The 18,567-nt window shown below is 42.0% G+C and overlaps 4 protein-coding genes across 4 annotated transcripts; 1 reads left to right on the top strand and 3 right to left on the bottom strand.

Annotated features, from left to right (window-relative positions):
• The first annotated feature begins 1,684 nt into the window (after positions 1-1,684).
• LOC117571936 (T-box transcription factor TBX6) lies at positions 1,685-3,617 on the top strand. Its single transcript, XM_034254427.2, has 5 exons — positions 1,685-1,974; positions 2,040-2,211; positions 2,344-2,611; positions 2,676-2,813; positions 2,875-3,617. Exons 1-5 carry the CDS (start codon positions 1,884-1,886, stop codon positions 3,448-3,450), a joined length of 1,245 nt encoding a protein of 414 aa, XP_034110318.1. The 5' UTR covers positions 1,685-1,883; the 3' UTR covers positions 3,451-3,617.
• Positions 3,618-5,693: 2,076 nt separating this feature from the next.
• LOC117568307 (uncharacterized) lies at positions 5,694-7,135 on the bottom strand. Its single transcript, XM_034248854.2, has 5 exons — positions 6,880-7,135; positions 6,737-6,817; positions 6,270-6,617; positions 6,089-6,208; positions 5,694-6,034 (listed from the first exon to the last, which is right to left on the bottom strand). The coding sequence occupies exons 1-5, from the start codon at positions 7,057-7,059 to the stop codon at positions 5,819-5,821; spliced, it is 945 nt and encodes a 314-aa protein (XP_034104745.1). The 5' UTR covers positions 7,060-7,135; the 3' UTR covers positions 5,694-5,818.
• A 2,256-nt stretch (positions 7,136-9,391) lies between these two features.
• On the bottom strand, positions 9,392-9,862 carry LOC117571570 (telomere-binding protein cav-like). The gene has a single exon (XM_034253778.1). It carries the CDS (start codon positions 9,860-9,862, stop codon positions 9,392-9,394), a length of 471 nt encoding a protein of 156 aa, XP_034109669.1.
• A 681-nt stretch (positions 9,863-10,543) lies between these two features.
• On the bottom strand, positions 10,544-18,167 carry LOC117569234 (T-box transcription factor TBX6). Its single transcript, XM_034250308.2, has 5 exons — positions 17,602-18,167; positions 16,429-16,585; positions 12,772-13,039; positions 12,547-12,684; positions 10,544-11,511 (listed from the first exon to the last, which is right to left on the bottom strand). The coding sequence occupies exons 1-5, from the start codon at positions 17,690-17,692 to the stop codon at positions 10,657-10,659; spliced, it is 1,509 nt and encodes a 502-aa protein (XP_034106199.1). The 5' UTR covers positions 17,693-18,167; the 3' UTR covers positions 10,544-10,656.
• Between the last annotated feature and the right edge of the window lie 400 nt (positions 18,168-18,567).

Below are 18,567 nucleotides of genomic sequence, written 5' to 3'. Positions count from 1 at the left end.
TAGTCAGTCATTTGGATTTCGTAATGATAAAAAAGGGTTTCCCAATAACTGAAATATCTTCTAGAAGATCGCGATCGTATTGCCATTTTTAATCTCGGTTTTCTTCAATATTATTTGACATTTTTATGGGGGTTCCGGTTATCCCTTCCTTCAAATAATCGAAAACTGTCGCCCTTTTGTGGTTGAACTATCTTTTTACAATACGCTCCCAAGACAATGCCAACAAATTGTTGTACAGACCCACAAAACATACAAGAATCATAACAATAATATCCAAAACTCTCTCGACTAAGACCAATACTAGGGACAGAGGAAACAGTCGGAGGTCTGTTGTCGGTCGTCAGCTCATCAGAGCCATAAAATCCATTGTTCCCAAGCAGCAGCATCCCTGCGACAAAGTGTGATGATTTTTATGAGTTGCCTGTGAGTTTTTGCCGACAGTGACGCCGTCGTTGTCATTTTTGTCGTCCTGTCGCTGCCAACAACAAGTGGTAACAAGTGAGTTCGTCTCCGACTCCGACTCCGTCTACGACTAACACTCAAGTGGCATTGACTCGACTCTTTTGCGGCAATTCCTTGGCGCCAGTTTGATGTTGTGGTGCCTCAACAATTTGTTACAAGTACCGTTTAATATTTGATTACGGTAACTTATCAAGAGGCGGATCTATATACTTAGTTCCACAACAGGTCCAACTTGTAGTACTCTTATACGGTAGCTCCGTTTATGCTGATTTCAGATAAGCTGAATGTAGTACCTATGTACTATATATCCACTTGAGCCAGCTGCTAGATGATCAGTTGATAGTCGATTTTCTTCTCATTCTGTATGGGATTCGTCTAAAATTGTTCTTGAGTGCCGCTGGGAGTCAGCTGTTAGTGACGATTTACTTGAAAGTATTTGAAACACTTTCAAAACATAAATAAACGTTTGTTTCTTGAAGACTTCGGTTCATCTTAACAATTACAAAAGTTTTCAAAAAATTATTGTAACTAAAAGTAGATTGTTGGTCACATATTATTAAAATAGAAACAATTTTTTTTATTCATAAACTCGTTAAACTAAAACTTTATCAAATACAATTAGGAATGTTAGTGTAGTGTTTCGTTTGTTTGGTTTTTAGAAAACTATTAATTTATCTAGTTTCTTTTAAATGCTAATCCTTTTTTTTTCAGTTTTCTACGCCAAATGTAATGTAATGTTTGCTCTAAGGTACATACATATTTCTTACGTTAAACTCTGTTCTGTTTAATAAAAGTTTCGAAATCAATTTTCGTAGAAAAACATAAAGTCTTTTAAGCTAATCGGCTTTTAATTCTGTTGGCCCAGATGTAAACCATTTCCATGCTGATTTCCAAAAATACCGAAATGTAGTTCAAAGTGATGCCCCCGTAATGCAGTTAATGCTATCAATGATAATATGGGCGCCCATTATTTAGTTCCCGTCACACACGAGATTGCTCAAAATGGCGCTCCAATGCAGCGGAGCGAGACAACCAGAGAGACGGTAGAGCAACAACCAATGCTAAGACAGCAGATTAAAGAGCGCTAGCCGGAGAGATCAATCTGAGAGAGAGTGGGACAGAGTGAGAGAGACTGAGAGTGAAACAGGTCGGGTGAGTACCTGAGACGACGGCATAGAACCAAATCGAGACGAGACAAAAAAAAAAAACTCAACCGACCGGATTCGACTAGCAGCGAGTTAGGGGCAACTGGAATTTAGAGCGCAACAGTTTCAATCTGAACAGCAAAGCGAACGGTTCGTTGACGTTCAAAGAAAGAGAGTGATCGCATTCTACATCAAATATCGAGAGAATTTAGAGTGAGATCCTAAACGCATTTAGTTAACTTCTACTTGGAGTACATACAACATATAACATACACTATGTTGGCACTCTCGAACATTGCCGATCTGCGGCTGCAGCAGCAAATCGCCCATGAGATATATCGCCAGCAGATTATGCAACGTCTACCAGGTAAGCAGAGCGCACTTCCTCGCTTTTGGCTTTGCCGACGGCACTAACAGTTCGATTCTTTGCAGATCCACTGTGCGGTATGTTTGCATCACATTTTGCAGCAGCTCCTTCGCTGCCACCGCCACCGCCACCTCCGCAACCCTCGCTGCCTGGCGTCTCGGCCAAGCTGGAAAACAATGAACTGTGGCAACAATTCCACCACATTGGCACTGAAATGATCATCACCAAGAGCGGCCGGTACGTTAAATGTCTCTACGTGTTGAAGCTTATCTACACAAAGATATGCCCGAAGAATGGGAGCATCAGCAACTATTTGTTATTCTTCTTCTTCTTTGCACTAAGCAACAATTATTATTGCTTCATTTACAGACGCATGTTTCCCTCGATGCGTGTCTCGCTTTCTGGCCTCGAGGAGGAGACCAACTATTGTGTGCTGCTGGAGATGGTGCCCATTGGCGACTGTCGCTACAAGTTCTCCGGCTCCCAATGGGTGCCAGCTGGCGGAGCCGAGCCACAGAGTCCACAGCGCATGTATATGCATCCGGATAGTCCAGCTACAGGCAAACACTGGGAGTCACAGTCGCTGCTCTTCAGCAAAGTCAAGTTGACGAACAACACGCTGGATAACAATGGACATGTAAGTGACAACTGATCTATTACACTGCGATGCAGTTGTTAAGAATCTTTTCTTCACTCTTTAGATCGTTTTGGCCAGCATGCACAAGTATCAGCCACGTTTGCATATCGTACGTGCCGCAGATCTGTCGCAGCTGCATTGGGCGCCACAACAGGCCTTTGTCTTCCCCGAGACAGAGTTCATTGCCGTAACAGCTTATCAGGTGTGTACTCTGCTCTATTTAAGTGTTTGATCGCAACTAAGTTTGAATATTCGACTTACAGAATGATCGCATCACCAAGCTGAAGATCGACAACAATCCCTTTGCAAAGGGCTTTCGAGAGACCGGGCAATCACGCTGCAAGCGCAAGCTCAACGATTCCCCGCCACCTGCTCCGACAAGTGGCTCTGAAGCTGGAGCCAGTGTGGAGCTGACAATTTCGCCGTCGGCGAAACGTCTGCGTCTAGCCGAACAGCGTCCTCAACCATCCGCTGCTGGCTTCGTTGTGCCGCCTCATTATCTGCTGGATACACTGGAGACCAATTGCTATCTCACAGCGTCAGCACCTCAAACACATCGCATTGATTATGCCAGCCACATCGCCAGCTATCCAAGTTGGGCTTATGCGCCGCCATCGCCAGATACGTCGTGTGCCTCCTCCTCTGTTTCATCCTCCGCATCTTCCTCAAGTTGCGACTCAGACACCGATACCATTGTGGACGTTGTGGGCAATGCCACAAGCAATGCGGAGCCCGAGTCGATTAGCCAAGTCACCACAGCAGCTGCTCCGCCAAAGCCAAAACGCAGCAGCTTTAGCATCTTGGACATATTAGGCACGACAGTCGCTCCGTCTAGTTAGTTTAGTTGAGTTTAGTTTTGCAGTTTTGCTCCCATTTCAGCGGTTGCTCCTCACAGTGCCTTATACACATTTAATTAGCGTTTAGTTACCGAGTGTTTAAATTGTGATATTTTGCAGTTCATTAAGATTTCCAGGTATTTACCATCAGTATTTATCTTAAGTATTTATTATGTAATTTTAATTGTTTGAAATGATTTCGTAATGGATTTATTGTCTTTGGCATTTTAATGCGAGTAAATAAAGAATTTTTACAAGTATTTCATAAACGATTTCTTTTTATGGCAATTTTAAAGGGCGTCGGATAGTTGAAATTGCAAGTAAAGTGGTTACGAGATAAGTGGGAAATACTACACGATATATTTATCTGATTTTCATCATATTTTGTTGTAAAGTTTATATTTTCAGTGGAATTTAAGAAAGTGGAAAATGCCTAAATATCGCTCTTTATATTAACATTATACATTTATCTTTCTGTTAGATCATTTCATTCTAAGTAGGGTTATCAACTCAATTACCTAAATCATGGAAATTAAACAAATTAATCCAATTCCTCATTTCAAAAATATTATATAGTGTTGATTAGCTAGTTTTTCCTGTGCTTACAAATTCCATTCTAGAGATAAATTGCTTTGTAATATGTAGAAATCTAACGAAACACTAGCAAATCACGGTAGCGAGCCTCCACTGTGGGGTAATTCACTTTTTAGTGCAGCTTCAGTCGTGCGATAATCTCTCGCAGCCTTGCTTATACATAAGGTATAACTTATTCTTCTCTGCTTACCATTTGGTTTGCTGCTTCTTCGAAAATGCTTCTGCTGTGCTTCTTCCATTTTGCTCACATTCCATTTGTAGTATAACATAATTGCGTCTCATATCTCTCGCACATGTTCTGTCCATAAAACCAGTTCCTCTTTGCGTTCTTCGTTCTCCTCGTTTGTGGAGAGTATGGAGTTGTAGTTGTTGGATGTATAGAGTGCGCTCTCCCAGGCCACGCAAGCAAGAACAACGCCGACGACATGAACGCTTATCAGCAGATCAGAGAGCGCCGCATCTTAAATGCTGGCGCCAGCGCCAATGCGCTGATTGAGCGCGACGATCGCCAGGTAATCCTCTGGTCAGCAAGCCAGCCAACGAGCCAAATGTAATTGATGTTTTCACGTTGTAGTTGTTTGCTATTTACATGCGCCAATTGTAGGAACCAAAGAGCCACTTGCTAAACTTGATGTTGATGTTTTTGGGGCTGGCCAAAAGGAAATGAGAGGGCGACAATGGCGGCATCTTTTGAATGGACGTCGAACTATTGCCAGTTGTTCAAATTGCCAATCTTCGACGGTGGCATTTCATTTCCAATCGCGTTAAGAAACAATTGTTAAACGGCTACCCGATATACATACTCCTCACACCACACACGTAGCAAACAACCTGTTTTGGTTTTGTTGTTGGTTTTTTCTCTCTATCTCTCTCTCGGATGTCGCCATCTGTTGCTTGTCGGCGACTTGGGGCTGCAGCTTCCCATTCATGTTGCCGCTGGAAGTGTTTATGGGCTCCACATTAGCCACGCTGCATATTCATGTTAAACGTCGCCAAAAAGACTAACGATGCCAAACGGCTATTGTGTTGTTTTTGTTGTTGATGCTACGGCTGCGGGTTATTTGCTAAAATTTATTGAATTCTCATTTGCGAACAACCACGGAGACACACAAGCACCAATACCAATACCGATATGAGAGCGAGAGCCAGATCCATTTCCATTTTCAGGTTCAGGTTCACAAACATTCGCATGTCAAAGTCAAATGAGCGCCGTCGCGAGTTTTGATCTGCCAGCGAAGATAAGAAACTTTTTTTTCCTTCCTTTTGTGTCCCAGGCCGTGTATTTTGGTTGAATGCGCTCCTGCTTTGCTGATGCTTGTAGTTCTTCTACTTGTTGTTTTTGCTATGCTCTCTCTTATTGTGTGTGTGTAATTTCGCTGGCAATTAATGTTATGGCGGCCAAAATCAAAGTCATTGGACATTTTTCGCTGGCGACAATTTTATCGGCAACACAACAAAATCATTTGGCCTAGAGATGGGCGCCAGTCCAGTCGTGCTCACATCATCTAACCACAAACTGCTATCCCATATGAAAGCGTTCTTTTATTTCATACAATATTCAACCCGTGCTCGTGCTTCGCACGTACACATCTCCAACCGGCTCGGGGTTTTTGGCGACGCTGGCGGTTCTATGTCTGACGAAACACTTCAATTGTTATAGAAGTGGCAGAGATAAGATATTTATTTAGAAGATCAGCTTATTGGCTCGTATACATATGCATGTATGTATCTCAGATATAACTTAAAATATAATTATATGCAACTTCCTGCGTTGCATTTATGGACGAGTATCGTTACGAGTGGTTTTGCGACGATGCCAATGATTGGGATTGTTATACTCCACTAAGTTTGTCAAATCGAAGCCAGCCGGCACAGTAATACCCTTCTTTTCACCTGGCAATTTCTCCTTTTTCGGCATTTCGGGCACATCTTCGAAAGGCGACACATAGGGCTCAACATCGAGAGAATTCTGATTCGATGCAGCAATAGTAGACTGAAAAAGGAATTTATATATAAAATTCATATTTGTTAATAACGTTAACGTTACTTGGCGTGACTCCATAGAGAGCTGGTTACGGAAACACTTCTGCTGTTCTTTCTCTATTAGTATTTTCTCCGATTGAATGCCCACAGCAGTCTGAAAGCTGCACGATGCAGAAGTAGAGGACTAAAAAAGAAACTTATATGTATATAATATTCATTTTCGTTGATTAAAGGCATAGCATTACTAGGTGTGGTTTCACATAGAACTTGTTGACGACACCCTTCTGCTGCTCTTTCTCTATTAGTTTATCCACCGATTCATTGGGCTTGAAATAGTTTTCCAAATTAGTAGAAAATCTACCCTGCAGCAAAGAATTACTCCTAGGGTGGCACTGCTGTTTAACCCAGATTTCGGTGAATGCAAATTTTTGCAAAACTTCCTTATTTATTTGATTGACCGGTAACTCTTCACTAATCTTAGCAGACATAGTTCGTTTTTTCTGGACGTCCATGTTGAATACGTCGAAGTCAGGAGTGGCGCAGCGTGGTTGTGACACCTCGTATTGATCGGTAAATGATTGGTTAAAGTAAAGCTTGAATATAAAAATAGTAAATACTTAAATTGTTCATTTTAATTGCGGTTGCTGATCTTATAAAATATGATAAGACTGTGACTGCAAACAGAGTGCATTGTAATTTGTAAGATACTTACAAAATTTGCATTATTTTCGATGCCGGAGGCAATGTTGGAGTCACTGGAACTCTCCGAATCACTTTCTGTGTTTAGAGTTATCTGCAACGTGAAACAGAAGAATTGCATAAATTGCGCATTGGATAAATCAAACTTGAACTTGCCTTAACAGCTTCCAAACGATTTGTTAGAGGTTTGTCTGTTTCTTCGTGATTATAGAAGTTATTGGATAAATCCGCCAAACCATCAAGATATTCATTGCTATGCGCGAAGGATTGAAGAAAATCCTTTTCTTTCTCCATTTCAGCTAAATATTTGTTAACCGGCTTTGATTTTTGATTCATTTTACGACTTTCTTTAAGAAAATGTAATTCTGTGACAAAATAGCAAGAAGAAGCTAGTCAGGAGTCAGAGAGAAAGAGATCGACAACAATTTATTGGCCTTCTATCGATATTTCCATAATTCCGATAAATTGGTTGATTGATTTCGTTGTGAATAGATTTTCGTTCAAGTGAACTCGTGTGTGTGTGCAAATAAACATATGTAGTACATACATATATAATTGGTGCACTTGACAGCGGCTTTTGTTGTTGTTCTTCCTTTGGTCTTTAATTGTTTGGCGCGATTTGCAAAAATGATGCGCAGATTGTCTGCCTGCTTGTGTGGGTGGATTTTCATTATCCTGTAATTGTTTGTGCTATTGTTCACACGCTACGTTTGAAAAATTACACGCTTTGTTAATTGTTCCAACCCCGAGCAGGCCCAAGACGCATACCTAATAAATACACATGCATATGTATGTACATACATGTGTAGTCCATTTGCATAAACTGCTACATACATATGTATGTAGGTCCGCTGCCTAGTAGGTTTGGCTTCGCTCTAGTTTAAAACCTCGGCTTAGGGTAAAGCATAAGGACGAGATATAGATTAGGAGCTGGGTTAGGTTTATGGCTTGGCACTGGCGGCACACGACGCTACTCTCTGTATTGTTTCATTTTCTGGATCAGCAAATATGATTTTCGACAATAGCAATCTCAAGTAGCCGTACTTTGTGCGTTTGCTTAACGCCGGCTACGGTGTTAAACCCTGAAGAAGAAAAGAGAAACATAATGTCTTTGCGGACACAGCAAAAACAAGTATACAAAAGCGAGTACACTTGCTGCCTCACTCCCACTCAGATAATGAGAGTGGGAGTGCGCCAACAAGCAGTGCAAGTGAACTGCTTGCTTTCATTTGGCGCACTATTCAAATTGCTTGCCGTGACGCGTAAAACGCTTTTCCACTCATTAGCACTTGTTGTTTACTACTCACCCTCCAATTGTTGCTTGTAATTAACTTTCGTTTAGGAAATGGTAATGGAAATGGTTCAGTTTTGCTCCCCATTTGTGCTGTTTACACACACAAAGTGTATCTAATTTCATGAGGCACCCGTAAAATGCAACAGCCAAATGCATTAATTACGCTCACGCTGCCAACCTGCGACATCTGCTGCTGCCATCGTTGCCTCTGCAGTTTAATGAGGCATTCAATGCACTTACAACCTTGCGCCTGTCAACACATCCACAGCACAGAGGCATAGTCGACTGCAGCTCGACATCTGTCACCCGTTCGTTGTGCTATAAAACCGCAGTTCCCCTTCTGCCTCTGTTCCCTCCCGCCGTCTGTTGAGGCTACAAACTCCCTGGCGACTTCAATTTGTAAATCGATTTGGTGGTAAATTGAAATTATTGTTTGTTTTTTTTTCTTTGTGTTCTTTTGGCTGCTCTTGGCCCCGACTAGAGTCTGAAACACGCCTCCCCCGTCAACGTCGTCCTCGTCGTTTTCGTTTTCGTCGTCTTTGAGACGTGGGTGGTGACGCATGTCATCGTAAACTTCAACATTGGCTACATTCTGTGCCAGCGGAACAAACGCAGAAACAACAACAGCAACTGCAACTTACATAACAATTTCAGTGTTTTTTTTTTTTGGGTTGCTGCTGCTTCTGCTGCCCATTTCATAAACATCTTTAGCTATTATGAGTCTCCGGAGTATTGCGGCGTCTGCTGCCTGTTCTGTTGTTGGGTTGCAACCGAATTTCATGCCTTGTCGAGCTATTTAATTGCAAACAAATTATGTTCTGGCCAAGTCGTTGTGTGGCTAATGGATGAGATGCTGCGTCTTCTGGGGTCTTCCTCCTCTTACTGATGATGTTGTTGAAATTCTAGCGTTTATCTTGTAAATTGTTTGGGATTAATGTCTAGCGGAAGTTGTGATTTGAGAGATGCTGCAGCAATGATGAAATGTCTGCGCAACATGTTCATTTACCTACAGCAAAGTGTGTGGGCGTAGCGGCTTTGAAGCATGCCTCAAATAGTTGCCAATTACCAGTAAATAGGCTTAATGCCAAAGGCGCCTCTGTTATCATCTTAACATATAAAAAAGAGTCTATAAGCTTATTTTTAACTGCACTAAATCTGTGCTAGTCTAAGCAGGCAGGATGAAAATCTCCTTCTGTCTTCTTGGATCATAACTGCTGCAAACAGAGCCCAACTGCACAACTGCATAAGACTATAAATATGTGTATGTACATGCTGATATTGACAAACAAACGCTTAAACCAAAATCATAAACTAATATTATGTATTTCTGAACAATTTAAGACTCTAACTTTACAAAAATATTCAAATCTTAATTCATAACTTTAGATCTTCATCGATCGGCGTCGATGTGGAACGCACTCCGGCTTTAAAGGAGGCGTAATCTTCATCACTTAATTCAAGGTGCATCTCCATTTCTGAGTCGAAGCACATGGTGCTCTTAGGGATTTCCAACGCTGCAGCTTGCCAATCCTCCTCTGAATCATCCGAAATTATTAAAGTATCAGACTTTACTTTGCTACCATTTGGACTATGGGGCAACAATGTTGATGATGCTTGAGATGCCAAGCGACGCCATTTGTCTAAACGCTGATTGTTAACCATCTTCAGTTTGCAGCGTTGAATGTGCACAGCTATTTCAATTTCCTCCGGTTTATAAGGTACCACAATTCCTTTCTCTACCGCCTTGATATACATTTTGTTGATGAAGTCCTTGGAGCGATTTTTGAATCGATCTTCTTTTTCGAAACGTTTCTTTGCCTCCCAGAGGCAATTAAAGCGTGTCATATCGACACGCACTTTGGTGCGCAGACACAGTTGTCGTACATCTTCTGCACTATATGTTCGACTTAGGTCTTCAATGGAAACTCTTTCAGATTTTGATATGCGTTGAATAATGTTTTTTTGTACTCTATTTATTGCATATTTTATCTTCTTAACTTTTGTTTCGTAATCTTTTTGATATTTCATCAGCATTTGCGGTATTCGCGACATTTTGTGTCACTTAATTATGTATTAATTATGAATTATTTACATATAATGTACACGCTTGTTCAACGTTTGAAGAACTACGCTACTCTCGTTTTTTTTGTTTGTTTTGCTATATTGCTCTCTCGCTCTCACTTTAACCACAGCCGAGGCAGAATCTTAGCAGAACAAAAACAAATTTTCGGTTATGTTTTGCTCGCAGATTTTTTGCTTGAGAGCATGTACCCATGAACCTGTATAGCTGTAACTGTAGTTTTTCGTTGTTTTACTCTGGCTCTGCTTCGGCTCGCGTCGAAGTGAATGCGATAGCAATAGCAATAACAAAACGAAATACTGCGAGAGTAACGTAGTTTTTCAAACGGTGATCGCAACCTCTACTGCGAATACAATGCTTGACTTAGTGAGCTTTAAGCTTTTGATGGTTTTAAAAGTTGACATTTCTGAATGTCTCATAATAAAAGCTCAATTATATTTATGCTTCTACGGAAAACTATTTTTATTGTGTCCACTTAAAGATAGCTTAAACATTAATCAGGCCAAATTAAACTTAAATTTGTACAACTTAAAAAAAGAAAGAATCTAAAAAATGTAAACTAACTCCCACCTCCCAGTATAGCCGAAATGCTGAAGCCTTTGCGTTTGCTGGGCGCCTCAGGAGTTGGCTGTTGCTGTTGCTGTTGCTGCTGCTGCTGCAGTGGAGAATGCGATGTAGTTTGTGTTGTCTCGCTGCCCACATCCAGTTCCAGCTCATCGGTTGTCGTCTCATCCACAACGGAAAAGCTGTGCGGCAAACCAAGCACCGGAAGTGCAGGCAAAGCAGCTTGCAAAATCGACGTTGGCCCATACAGATGTGGAGACGACGTCGCAGTCGTCGTCATTGTTGGCCCATTGTACTCGTGTGGTGGCCGGCCAAAATAAGTGCAGGCGAGATCAACGAGCGAGGGTCGCAGCAAGCTCTGCATGTTCTGCTGGAAATGCTGCATGAATGCGCTGGTGGTGGCCTGTTGATGCGGAGGTGGAGGTGGAGGTGGAGGGGAGCCAATGCTGCTGGCGCCAACTGGGAACTGAGCCGCAGGCAACTCAGCGCCATCGAGCGATGATGATAACGAACAGGCGGAACCATTTGATCTCAGTCGCTTAATTTGTGGACCATCCTGTTCGCTGTTGTGCAATGTTATTGCTGTTGCTGTTGCTGTTGAAGTTGCCTCCACTAAGGCCGATGCTGATGTGGATGTGGATGTGAATGTCGAGGCTGATCCCGATCTGGCTGTCGCTGTGAATTTGCCTGGCGACATGTCAAGCGAGCCAGAGGATGTCTGGGCATGGTGATCTTGATCGTCATCTGTTGGCGATGAAGACATTTTGCGTTTGCAGCGTGATTGTCCAGTTTCGCGGAAACCTTTGGCAAATGGATTGTTGTCGATCTTCAGCTTTGTGATGCGATCATTCTGTTGAAAAAGGATAAAACAAGCGAGTGGAAGTTGTGTAAATTGCATGAAATATGACAATTGCTCTAGTCGGAGACGGAGACAGAGACAGAGAAGGAGTCGGAGTCGGAGTCCGAGTCGGAATCGGAGTATTAGCTCGGCGTTAAGTAACAGCGCCACTTGACACCGCAGACGGTGATCGAAGAGAGAGAGAGAAAGGGAGCGGAGCACTTGAATTGACTCGGTTGTCGCTGTCATGACTTGACAACTTTGTGACGATGATCTTGTGGAAGCGATCACGCTAATTAGAGGCAGACGGACGACCGAGCTAAGAGCTGAGAGCTGGCGTCGCTGTCAATGAGTCGAGACATAGACAAAAACACAGCAAGAGGCCAGTCAGTCAGTCCCTCAGTCAGTCAGTCAGTCAGTTAGCAAGGATGTGGCTATCCAACTTCCTAAAATAACAAAAACAGGGTAAAGTGAGCTGAAACTGACTTTTGTTGTAGACAAAGGGCGTTGCATGCTAATTTGAGACGTTGGTCAGGCTACCCACGGCGTGAGTGATCGTTTGCCCAAATTAAACAATTAGCCACAATGCTCAATGAATTGGCAAAATCAGAGTCAGCCTAGAATTGGAGCTGCTGCTCAGCAGGAAAAATGCCAATGTTAAAATTAGTTTGAAAAAATTGAGTATCGAATATTTGGCAATATCACATTGATTTCGACTAGAATTAAGAATTTTTTACTGATCTCAAGAGCAGAAGCAAAGCCTCAAATATATATAGATATTATGGAATACATATTTCCCTATATTATTGATTGGTTTTTCAAAGATCTAAATAGACAAAGCTAACAGATTTGCAAATATTTAAATATTATGGAACATATATTTCCCTATATTATTGATTTAGAAGACAAAGCTGACAGATTTGCCTAAATTATCTCTCTATACAGCAAAAAATTCTGAGCAATCAGTTCTTTAAGATTGCTTATTTCTTGCATTGAGTTTGTCTATTACGAAAGCGTATTGTCTTTTTTTGTTCTCATTGTGCTTACCTGATAAGCTGTCACAGCCACGAATTCCGTTTCGGCAAACACAAAAGCCTGTTGGGGCGCCCAAGGAATCTGGGCCAGGTCCGCGGTGCGTATGACATGCAAACGTGGCTGATACTTGTGCATGCTGGCCAAGACGATCTGCAAGTAAGGCAAAGAACAGAGTTGGGGGCACATTAAGAGCTGTCGCTTTTCGTTTGAAGCTGCGCCATAGTGTAGGTCACTTACATGTCCGCTGTTGTCCAGCGTGTTGTTCGTCAACTTCACTTTGTTGAATAAAATGGGCTGAGCCTGCCAATGGGCGCCCGTTGCCGGACTATCCGGATGCAGATACATGCGTTGAGGACTCTGTGGCTCGGCGCCGCCAGCTGGCACCCATTGGGAGCCGGAGAACTTGTAGCGACAGTCGCCAATGGGCACCATCTCGAGCAGGACACAATAGTTGGTCTCCTCATCGAGACCTGAAACGCTGAGGCGCATCGAGGGAAACATGCGTCTGCAATGGGGAAGGGAGAATTGAGATAGAGTCAACAAGTTGAGGGCATCATTGACGGCAATAAATAATATCGTGAAAGATCCTTTTTCTTTTCTTTTCTTTTCTTTTCTTTTTGTTCTGGGCGTTACAAATATTTAATTGTGCGTTGCTCGTGGTCCATGTAATTAGCCTAGGCAAATGCACAATACAAATAAAGGCCTCGAGTTTGCCCTGTGCTAACAAGGACCAGATAGAGAGAGAATGAGAGAAGAACATATTGGATAGAGACAGAGGAGGATGCTGCTGCAACAGCGACCCTGCCACAGTGGCACAGCAGGTGGTCAGCGCGCTTGGCGCCAGCCTCGAAAATTGTTTGCGCCCCTCCCGATTCTCTTCTGCCTCTGCTTGTTTTTTGTGTTCTTGTTTTTTTTGGCAATGATTCTGTATATTTATATCCGGTGCACACAGTGTAGAGGGTATGATAAGCTAGTCTATAACCAAACAAAATAATTCAATCAATTTGGTGTCCTCAAGGTATTGGACAATTATGAAATGAATAAGAAAAAATTGAACTATTTAATTAAATTAAATATTATTATCGGGTATCTAGTAGTCGAGCAAACTCAACTTTGACCGTTTTTACTTGTTTGTTTCTATTTCATGTTTTTTCTTCTCGTATTTGTGGCGATGATTAATTAATTTAAGTCGACTGCGCTGTGTTTGCCTACATTTAATTTGATTCCTTTTCTGGTTTGTTGAATTCCATTAGAGCAGAGCTAAATATTTCGACATTCGTGCGGTTTAGAATTTCATTTGCAATTCGCCTTTTTTCTCTTCTCTTCTCTTCACGATTTCGAGCTCGTTCTCCATCTACAACTTGATTCTTTTTGTTGTTTTCGCTGCTGCATTTTTGACAAACGATTTGTTAAGATATTGATCTTTGGCGCGTCTGCGCATAATTAACAAATGCGAGAATCCTCGCGAGACTTTCAATGGAATCAGCACCAAAAAACATTTCGAACATTTCATACCACATTCACTTTGGCGCCTCAGGAGAAAAAGGAGCAGCATCAGGTGCATTTTGGAGTACCAATCATGAGTGTTTATGAGATGTTTTTGAGTTTCATTTGTTACATTTTATAAGCACTGTTTAAGTCCTAAACTATAAGGAATAGATTAAAGTAAGGTAGATGGTGCTACACATATTTTTATTATATATAAATTCCACTTTTTCAATATTCAAATTGTTTGAGAAAGGATTCTTAGGATCAAAGTTTGTACGAAAACTTTAGCGAAGTGCTACAGAAACTGACTAGCTAATGTATAAAATCCAATGCTTAAAATCAAGAAAAGCATTTAAAGATTTTGTAGAATAATGGTAGATTTTATGAAACTTTGAGTTCAGCAAGAAACTCAATAGACACAACATTTTTATTACTTTACATTAGCCTGGGATTCCTTACAAGCTCAGTCTTTTGAATACAACTATCAGCGTCAGCGTCAGCGTCACTCTTTACGCTCATTACGAAATGCTTTTTAACTGCTCTCAACGTATCCACTTGCCTTTCTGATCAGATACTGCCAAAAGTGTGAGTTCAGACGCTTTAAAAGTGATTCACCTGAATTACGCTGCAACTCAAGAATTTCTTCGTGTTGCCTTTCTTTGCGATTCTCATGATGTTAACATCGAAGTGGCTATCAATGCAGTTGCTTTTAAAAGCTTCGTGACAAAGCCATTTCATTTAGTTTTTCTTGATGCTTTTGTGTGCTTTGTTTTTGGGACAAAAGTCATGCATTTGTTCTATCTATCTTTTATGGTCGTCTGAGGCATTTGCCACCCATGCGATGCGGTCTCGATTTCAAGTGGAAGGGACAAGCAACTAATTAGTTTTTATGATCGCCACTTGGCAGCAGTTTGGACAGTCATAGTCCGATGTAAAGCTAGCGCCACACGGTGGCACTGTGGCGCCTAATCATTAAAAATTCAAATCGATTGCACGCAGAACAGTCGCCATCGCCATCGTAGTCAATGTCTGGCTGCATTTTTCACATAAAACATTTTTGATGAGCATAAAAACTATTTAATACTCGAATGCGACGCGACTTTATGAATAATTCATGAAATATCTGTTAGTATTCGAAATGCGGAGAAAAGAGTTGAATGCTGTTCTTCGACAATTTCGACAATCGCCCAAAATTTTATGCTAATGTGGAAGGGCGGGGAAAGGATCGATGGACAAACGATCTTATCGGCACTTGTGCATCTCGACGGCCAAAGTGTGAAATTGCTCGTATCTGTCGACGTCGTGGACAAGCTGCGGTCATTGTCAACGAACAACGTGCAGATACAGATACGAGCATAAGAGCCAGATACAGTTGTGATGATGGCAAGAGCGGAGGCAGTGACTGTCTGCAGACAGGCGCCACAATAAAAAAGGAAAAAACGAAAGAAAAAACAACAACAACAACAACAAAACCAACGACATCGCCGAAAGCAACAAAGATGACGACAAAGTATCCTTGACGCGAAGATTTATGCCACAGCAGCCGAAGTAAGTATCTCTTGGCCGCTGTTGAAAAACGCCGACCAAAAGGACGTCCCACAGCGTTCAGTGTCCATACTAGGCCTACAATAAATTACGATGACGCCACTTTACGCACATTTGAGCAAGTGCTTCGGACACTTTTAGGTAGTTTACGAATCAAGCGGCTCACGTAGCTGCTGCTGAGATACAAGATACAATATCTTTGGGCGATTGCGATAGCGCTATGGCGCTTTGATTTTCATTTGACAGCGCTGCGCAGCGAGCACGCAAAGTGAAAAGTGCCAGCGAACTTGTTCGCTTTACGCCTCAGTCAAGATATTCGATATGCGATCGAGGCACGGCACGGCACGGAAAGACAGGCCATGATTATATGGTAGTATGCTATGTTCTACGAGTATACCTGTCGCTGTCTCACATCCTGCATATCCTTCCGCCTGCCGTCGTCGTTTTGTTTGCCTGTGAAAATTGTTGTCGCGACGTCGCTGTAAACAATTTGCAGGCGCCTGCATCTAATGAGCATTTAACAGCGACGCCGCCGTCGACGATGATGAGGACGAGCAATGAAGCTAAGGGCTGAGACGCCGCCTGGCCACTTCACAGTGAACAGGCTCGAACTCGGGAACGGGATCGAGATCGAGAATGAGAACGGCGCTTTAAGTGCCAACGCTGCTGTTGCCATTGGCATGTTGTTGTTTTTCTTTGCTCAACATTTTGTTCGAGTATTATTTTTCACATTCGTGCTAATGCATCTCTCTTTTTCTCCCAGATCAATCCCAGATTTAATTACATTCCAAAAGTTCTTAAAGGCGCGACATCAAAGTCGCTGCTGCTGCATTTGCTTTGGCTGTTGCAGTTGAATCTTACCTGCCGCTTTTTGTGATGATCATTTCCGTGCCAATCTGATGGAATTGCTTCCAGAGCTCATCGTTCTGCAGCGTCATCTCCACGCCGGGCAACGAGACACGCGGAGGCATTATCACGTGTCGCGGCATCGGTATGGGCAACATCGGCGGAAAGGGATCTTTAATGGAATGAGTGTAAAAGCGAGAGATTGTATTAAGTATTTGATTGGATTGGTTGGAATAAGCACTTCATGATACTCTCATATAAAGTGAAGAGATCGTGGTAACAACTTCTGAGTAGCTTGTCAAGTGATTACTTTTATTAGCCTTAGATCAGTCGTCAAATTTTTAATTATTGATATTGCTTTCTTATATTTTAATGTCAATTTATCCTCAACATATTGAATCTAGAATATGTAAGCTAGAGATCGTCTTGAAAAGGATTTTATCTTAAATAAGTTTCAATTTATGTATTTCGATAATTGGGTGTTAGTCCACAGATATATGTAATATACAAATGTGAGTATGCCAGATGTTTCTATATATCAAACATCATCTTTACAGAGTGTTAAGAAACTAGTTAAATGCTAGATTCAACGAGATGTTCTTGTACTACTTAGTAGCGAAATAACTCAATACAAATGCGAAAATGGAAATAGATGTAGGAATCATTATAACCCCCCTCAATAAGTTGATGAAGGAAATCAAAGAGCATAGTAAAATCGCAATCGGAAGCATCTATCAATGTGTTCGTGCAATAACCAGAATAATTTGCATTTCTGTGGCGCATTTAATTTGATTTTCCTGCTGTGTTACGAGCTTGCTGCGAAGAGCGAGCAGCTAAAACACATTTTGTTATCAGTTACCAGTTACCAGTTAACAGTCATCAGGTGGCCCGCTGTGATGTGTCGCTTACATTTGGCTTATGCAAAACCGGCAAACGCTTTCTCACATTACTCAGGTTTATGGTGCGATCGTAAAAACGCTAATAGCACCAACGCCTGCTGCATGAAACCAAAACCAAAAGCAAAAACAAAAACAGAAAGCAAAGCGCCAACTGGGCGGCAAAGCTGAAAGCGTCGATCATTAATGCTAATGATCAATAACAGCTTTTGTGGCGATTACAAAATGGCCAAATTGAATGGCGTACGCGTCGTATGAGTAATGGAAAGCGTCGGTTGGAGTTTAAACTCACCTGGTATGCGTTGCATTATCTGCTGGCGATAAATCTCGTGGGCGATGTGCTGCTGCATGCGCAGATCGACCAGTTCGTTCATGGTGATCATGGTTTATATAGATTTAGGTATATTGTATGCGCTATTGTATATTTCACACTTTTGCAAATTGTTTAAACTTTTCTTTTTGTATTTCTTTTTTGGATTTGGCACAATTTAATCACAGACAACAGCAACAAGAGCAATAATAATAACGAGCAGAAACAACAATAACGTTAGCTGACAGCATGAGTTTTCAGTTCTTTTGTACAAGGCACGAGGCGAATTCGATTAGCGTTAATTATGCAAATCACAGCTAGGCAATAAGGCAAAATAAAGGCAAAAGTGGCGTTGTTATGGCAAATGTCTCATGTGCGTGTGGGTGTTAATTTGATTATGACAATAACAGCAACGAGTTTGAGAATTGTATTGGATTTTAAGTACGATGTCGTGTTGAATTTTGTTATGGTTTTGTCTTGTTTTGTGAGATAGACCGACGCTCGCGTCTTGTGCTCGCCAACTTCGCATTTCAACTGAGCAAGTTCCAACAATATGTCGCTACCGCTGCCGTCGCTCCTCGGCTCTGAACGAGCTTGACGAGTTCAGTTTGCGAGCCATTGATCGACATTCACGGCGGCTGCAGATCTCTGCTAACACTCTCACTCACTCGCTCTCTCCTTCTCTCCCTCTCTGGCAGGTTACCCTAAGCTGCAAACTGATTGGCCAGGCGAGCTGATTGCACGTGCAGCCAGAGCGAGTGCAACATAGCTGACTGTGTGGCTATCTCTGTTGGGCACTTAGCTGCTGCGCTCTCTTTGTTGGCACCTCCATTTTGAAAAAATGACACCAGCTGCCAATGCTCCGCCCTGTATTTGTCCCTCTCCCTCTCGTTCTTTCTAATTGTGTTTAATTTTGAAGTGCGAAGTTGCACAGTCAGCAGCTGAAAC

Source organism: Drosophila albomicans, chromosome 3 (assembly GCF_009650485.2).
Source record: "Drosophila albomicans strain 15112-1751.03 chromosome 3, ASM965048v2, whole genome shotgun sequence".
Taxonomy (NCBI): Eukaryota; Metazoa; Arthropoda; class Insecta; order Diptera; family Drosophilidae; genus Drosophila; species Drosophila albomicans.
Note: the sequence above shows the minus strand (reverse complement) of the source record. Positions and strands in the feature narration are given on the sequence as shown.

Excerpts from the sequence above, each read along its gene's own strand:
- LOC117571936 (XM_034254427.2), top strand. The coding sequence starts at position 1,884 with ATGTTGGCACTCTCGAACATTGCCGATCTGCGGCTGCAGCAGCAAATC. Across the intron at positions 1,975-2,039 it reads GATTATGCAACGTCTACCAG|ATCCACTGTGCGGTATGTTT; the intron begins GTAAGCAGAGCG and ends GATTCTTTGCAG. Across the intron at positions 2,212-2,343 it reads ATCATCACCAAGAGCGGCCG|ACGCATGTTTCCCTCGATGC; the intron begins GTACGTTAAATG and ends CTTCATTTACAG.
- LOC117571570 (XM_034253778.1), bottom strand. The coding sequence starts at position 9,862 with ATGACACGCTTTAATTGCCTCTGGGAGGCAAAGAAACGTTTCGAAAAA.
- LOC117568307 (XM_034248854.2), bottom strand. The coding sequence starts at position 7,059 with ATGAATCAAAAATCAAAGCCGGTTAACAAATATTTAGCTGAAATGGAG. Across the intron at positions 6,618-6,736 it reads TCGAAAATAATGCAAATTTT|CTTTACTTTAACCAATCATT; the intron begins GTAAGTATCTTA and ends TTTATATTCAAG. Across the intron at positions 6,035-6,088 it reads TCTCTATGGAGTCACGCCAA|TCTACTATTGCTGCATCGAA; the intron begins GTAACGTTAACG and ends TTCCTTTTTCAG.
- LOC117569234 (XM_034250308.2), bottom strand. The coding sequence starts at position 17,692 with ATGATCACCATGAACGAACTGGTCGATCTGCGCATGCAGCAGCACATC. Across the intron at positions 16,586-17,601 it reads GATAATGCAACGCATACCAG|ATCCCTTTCCGCCGATGTTG; the intron begins GTGAGTTTAAAC and ends ATTCCATTAAAG. Across the intron at positions 13,040-16,428 it reads ATCATCACAAAAAGCGGCAG|ACGCATGTTTCCCTCGATGC; the intron begins GTAAGATTCAAC and ends TCCCCATTGCAG.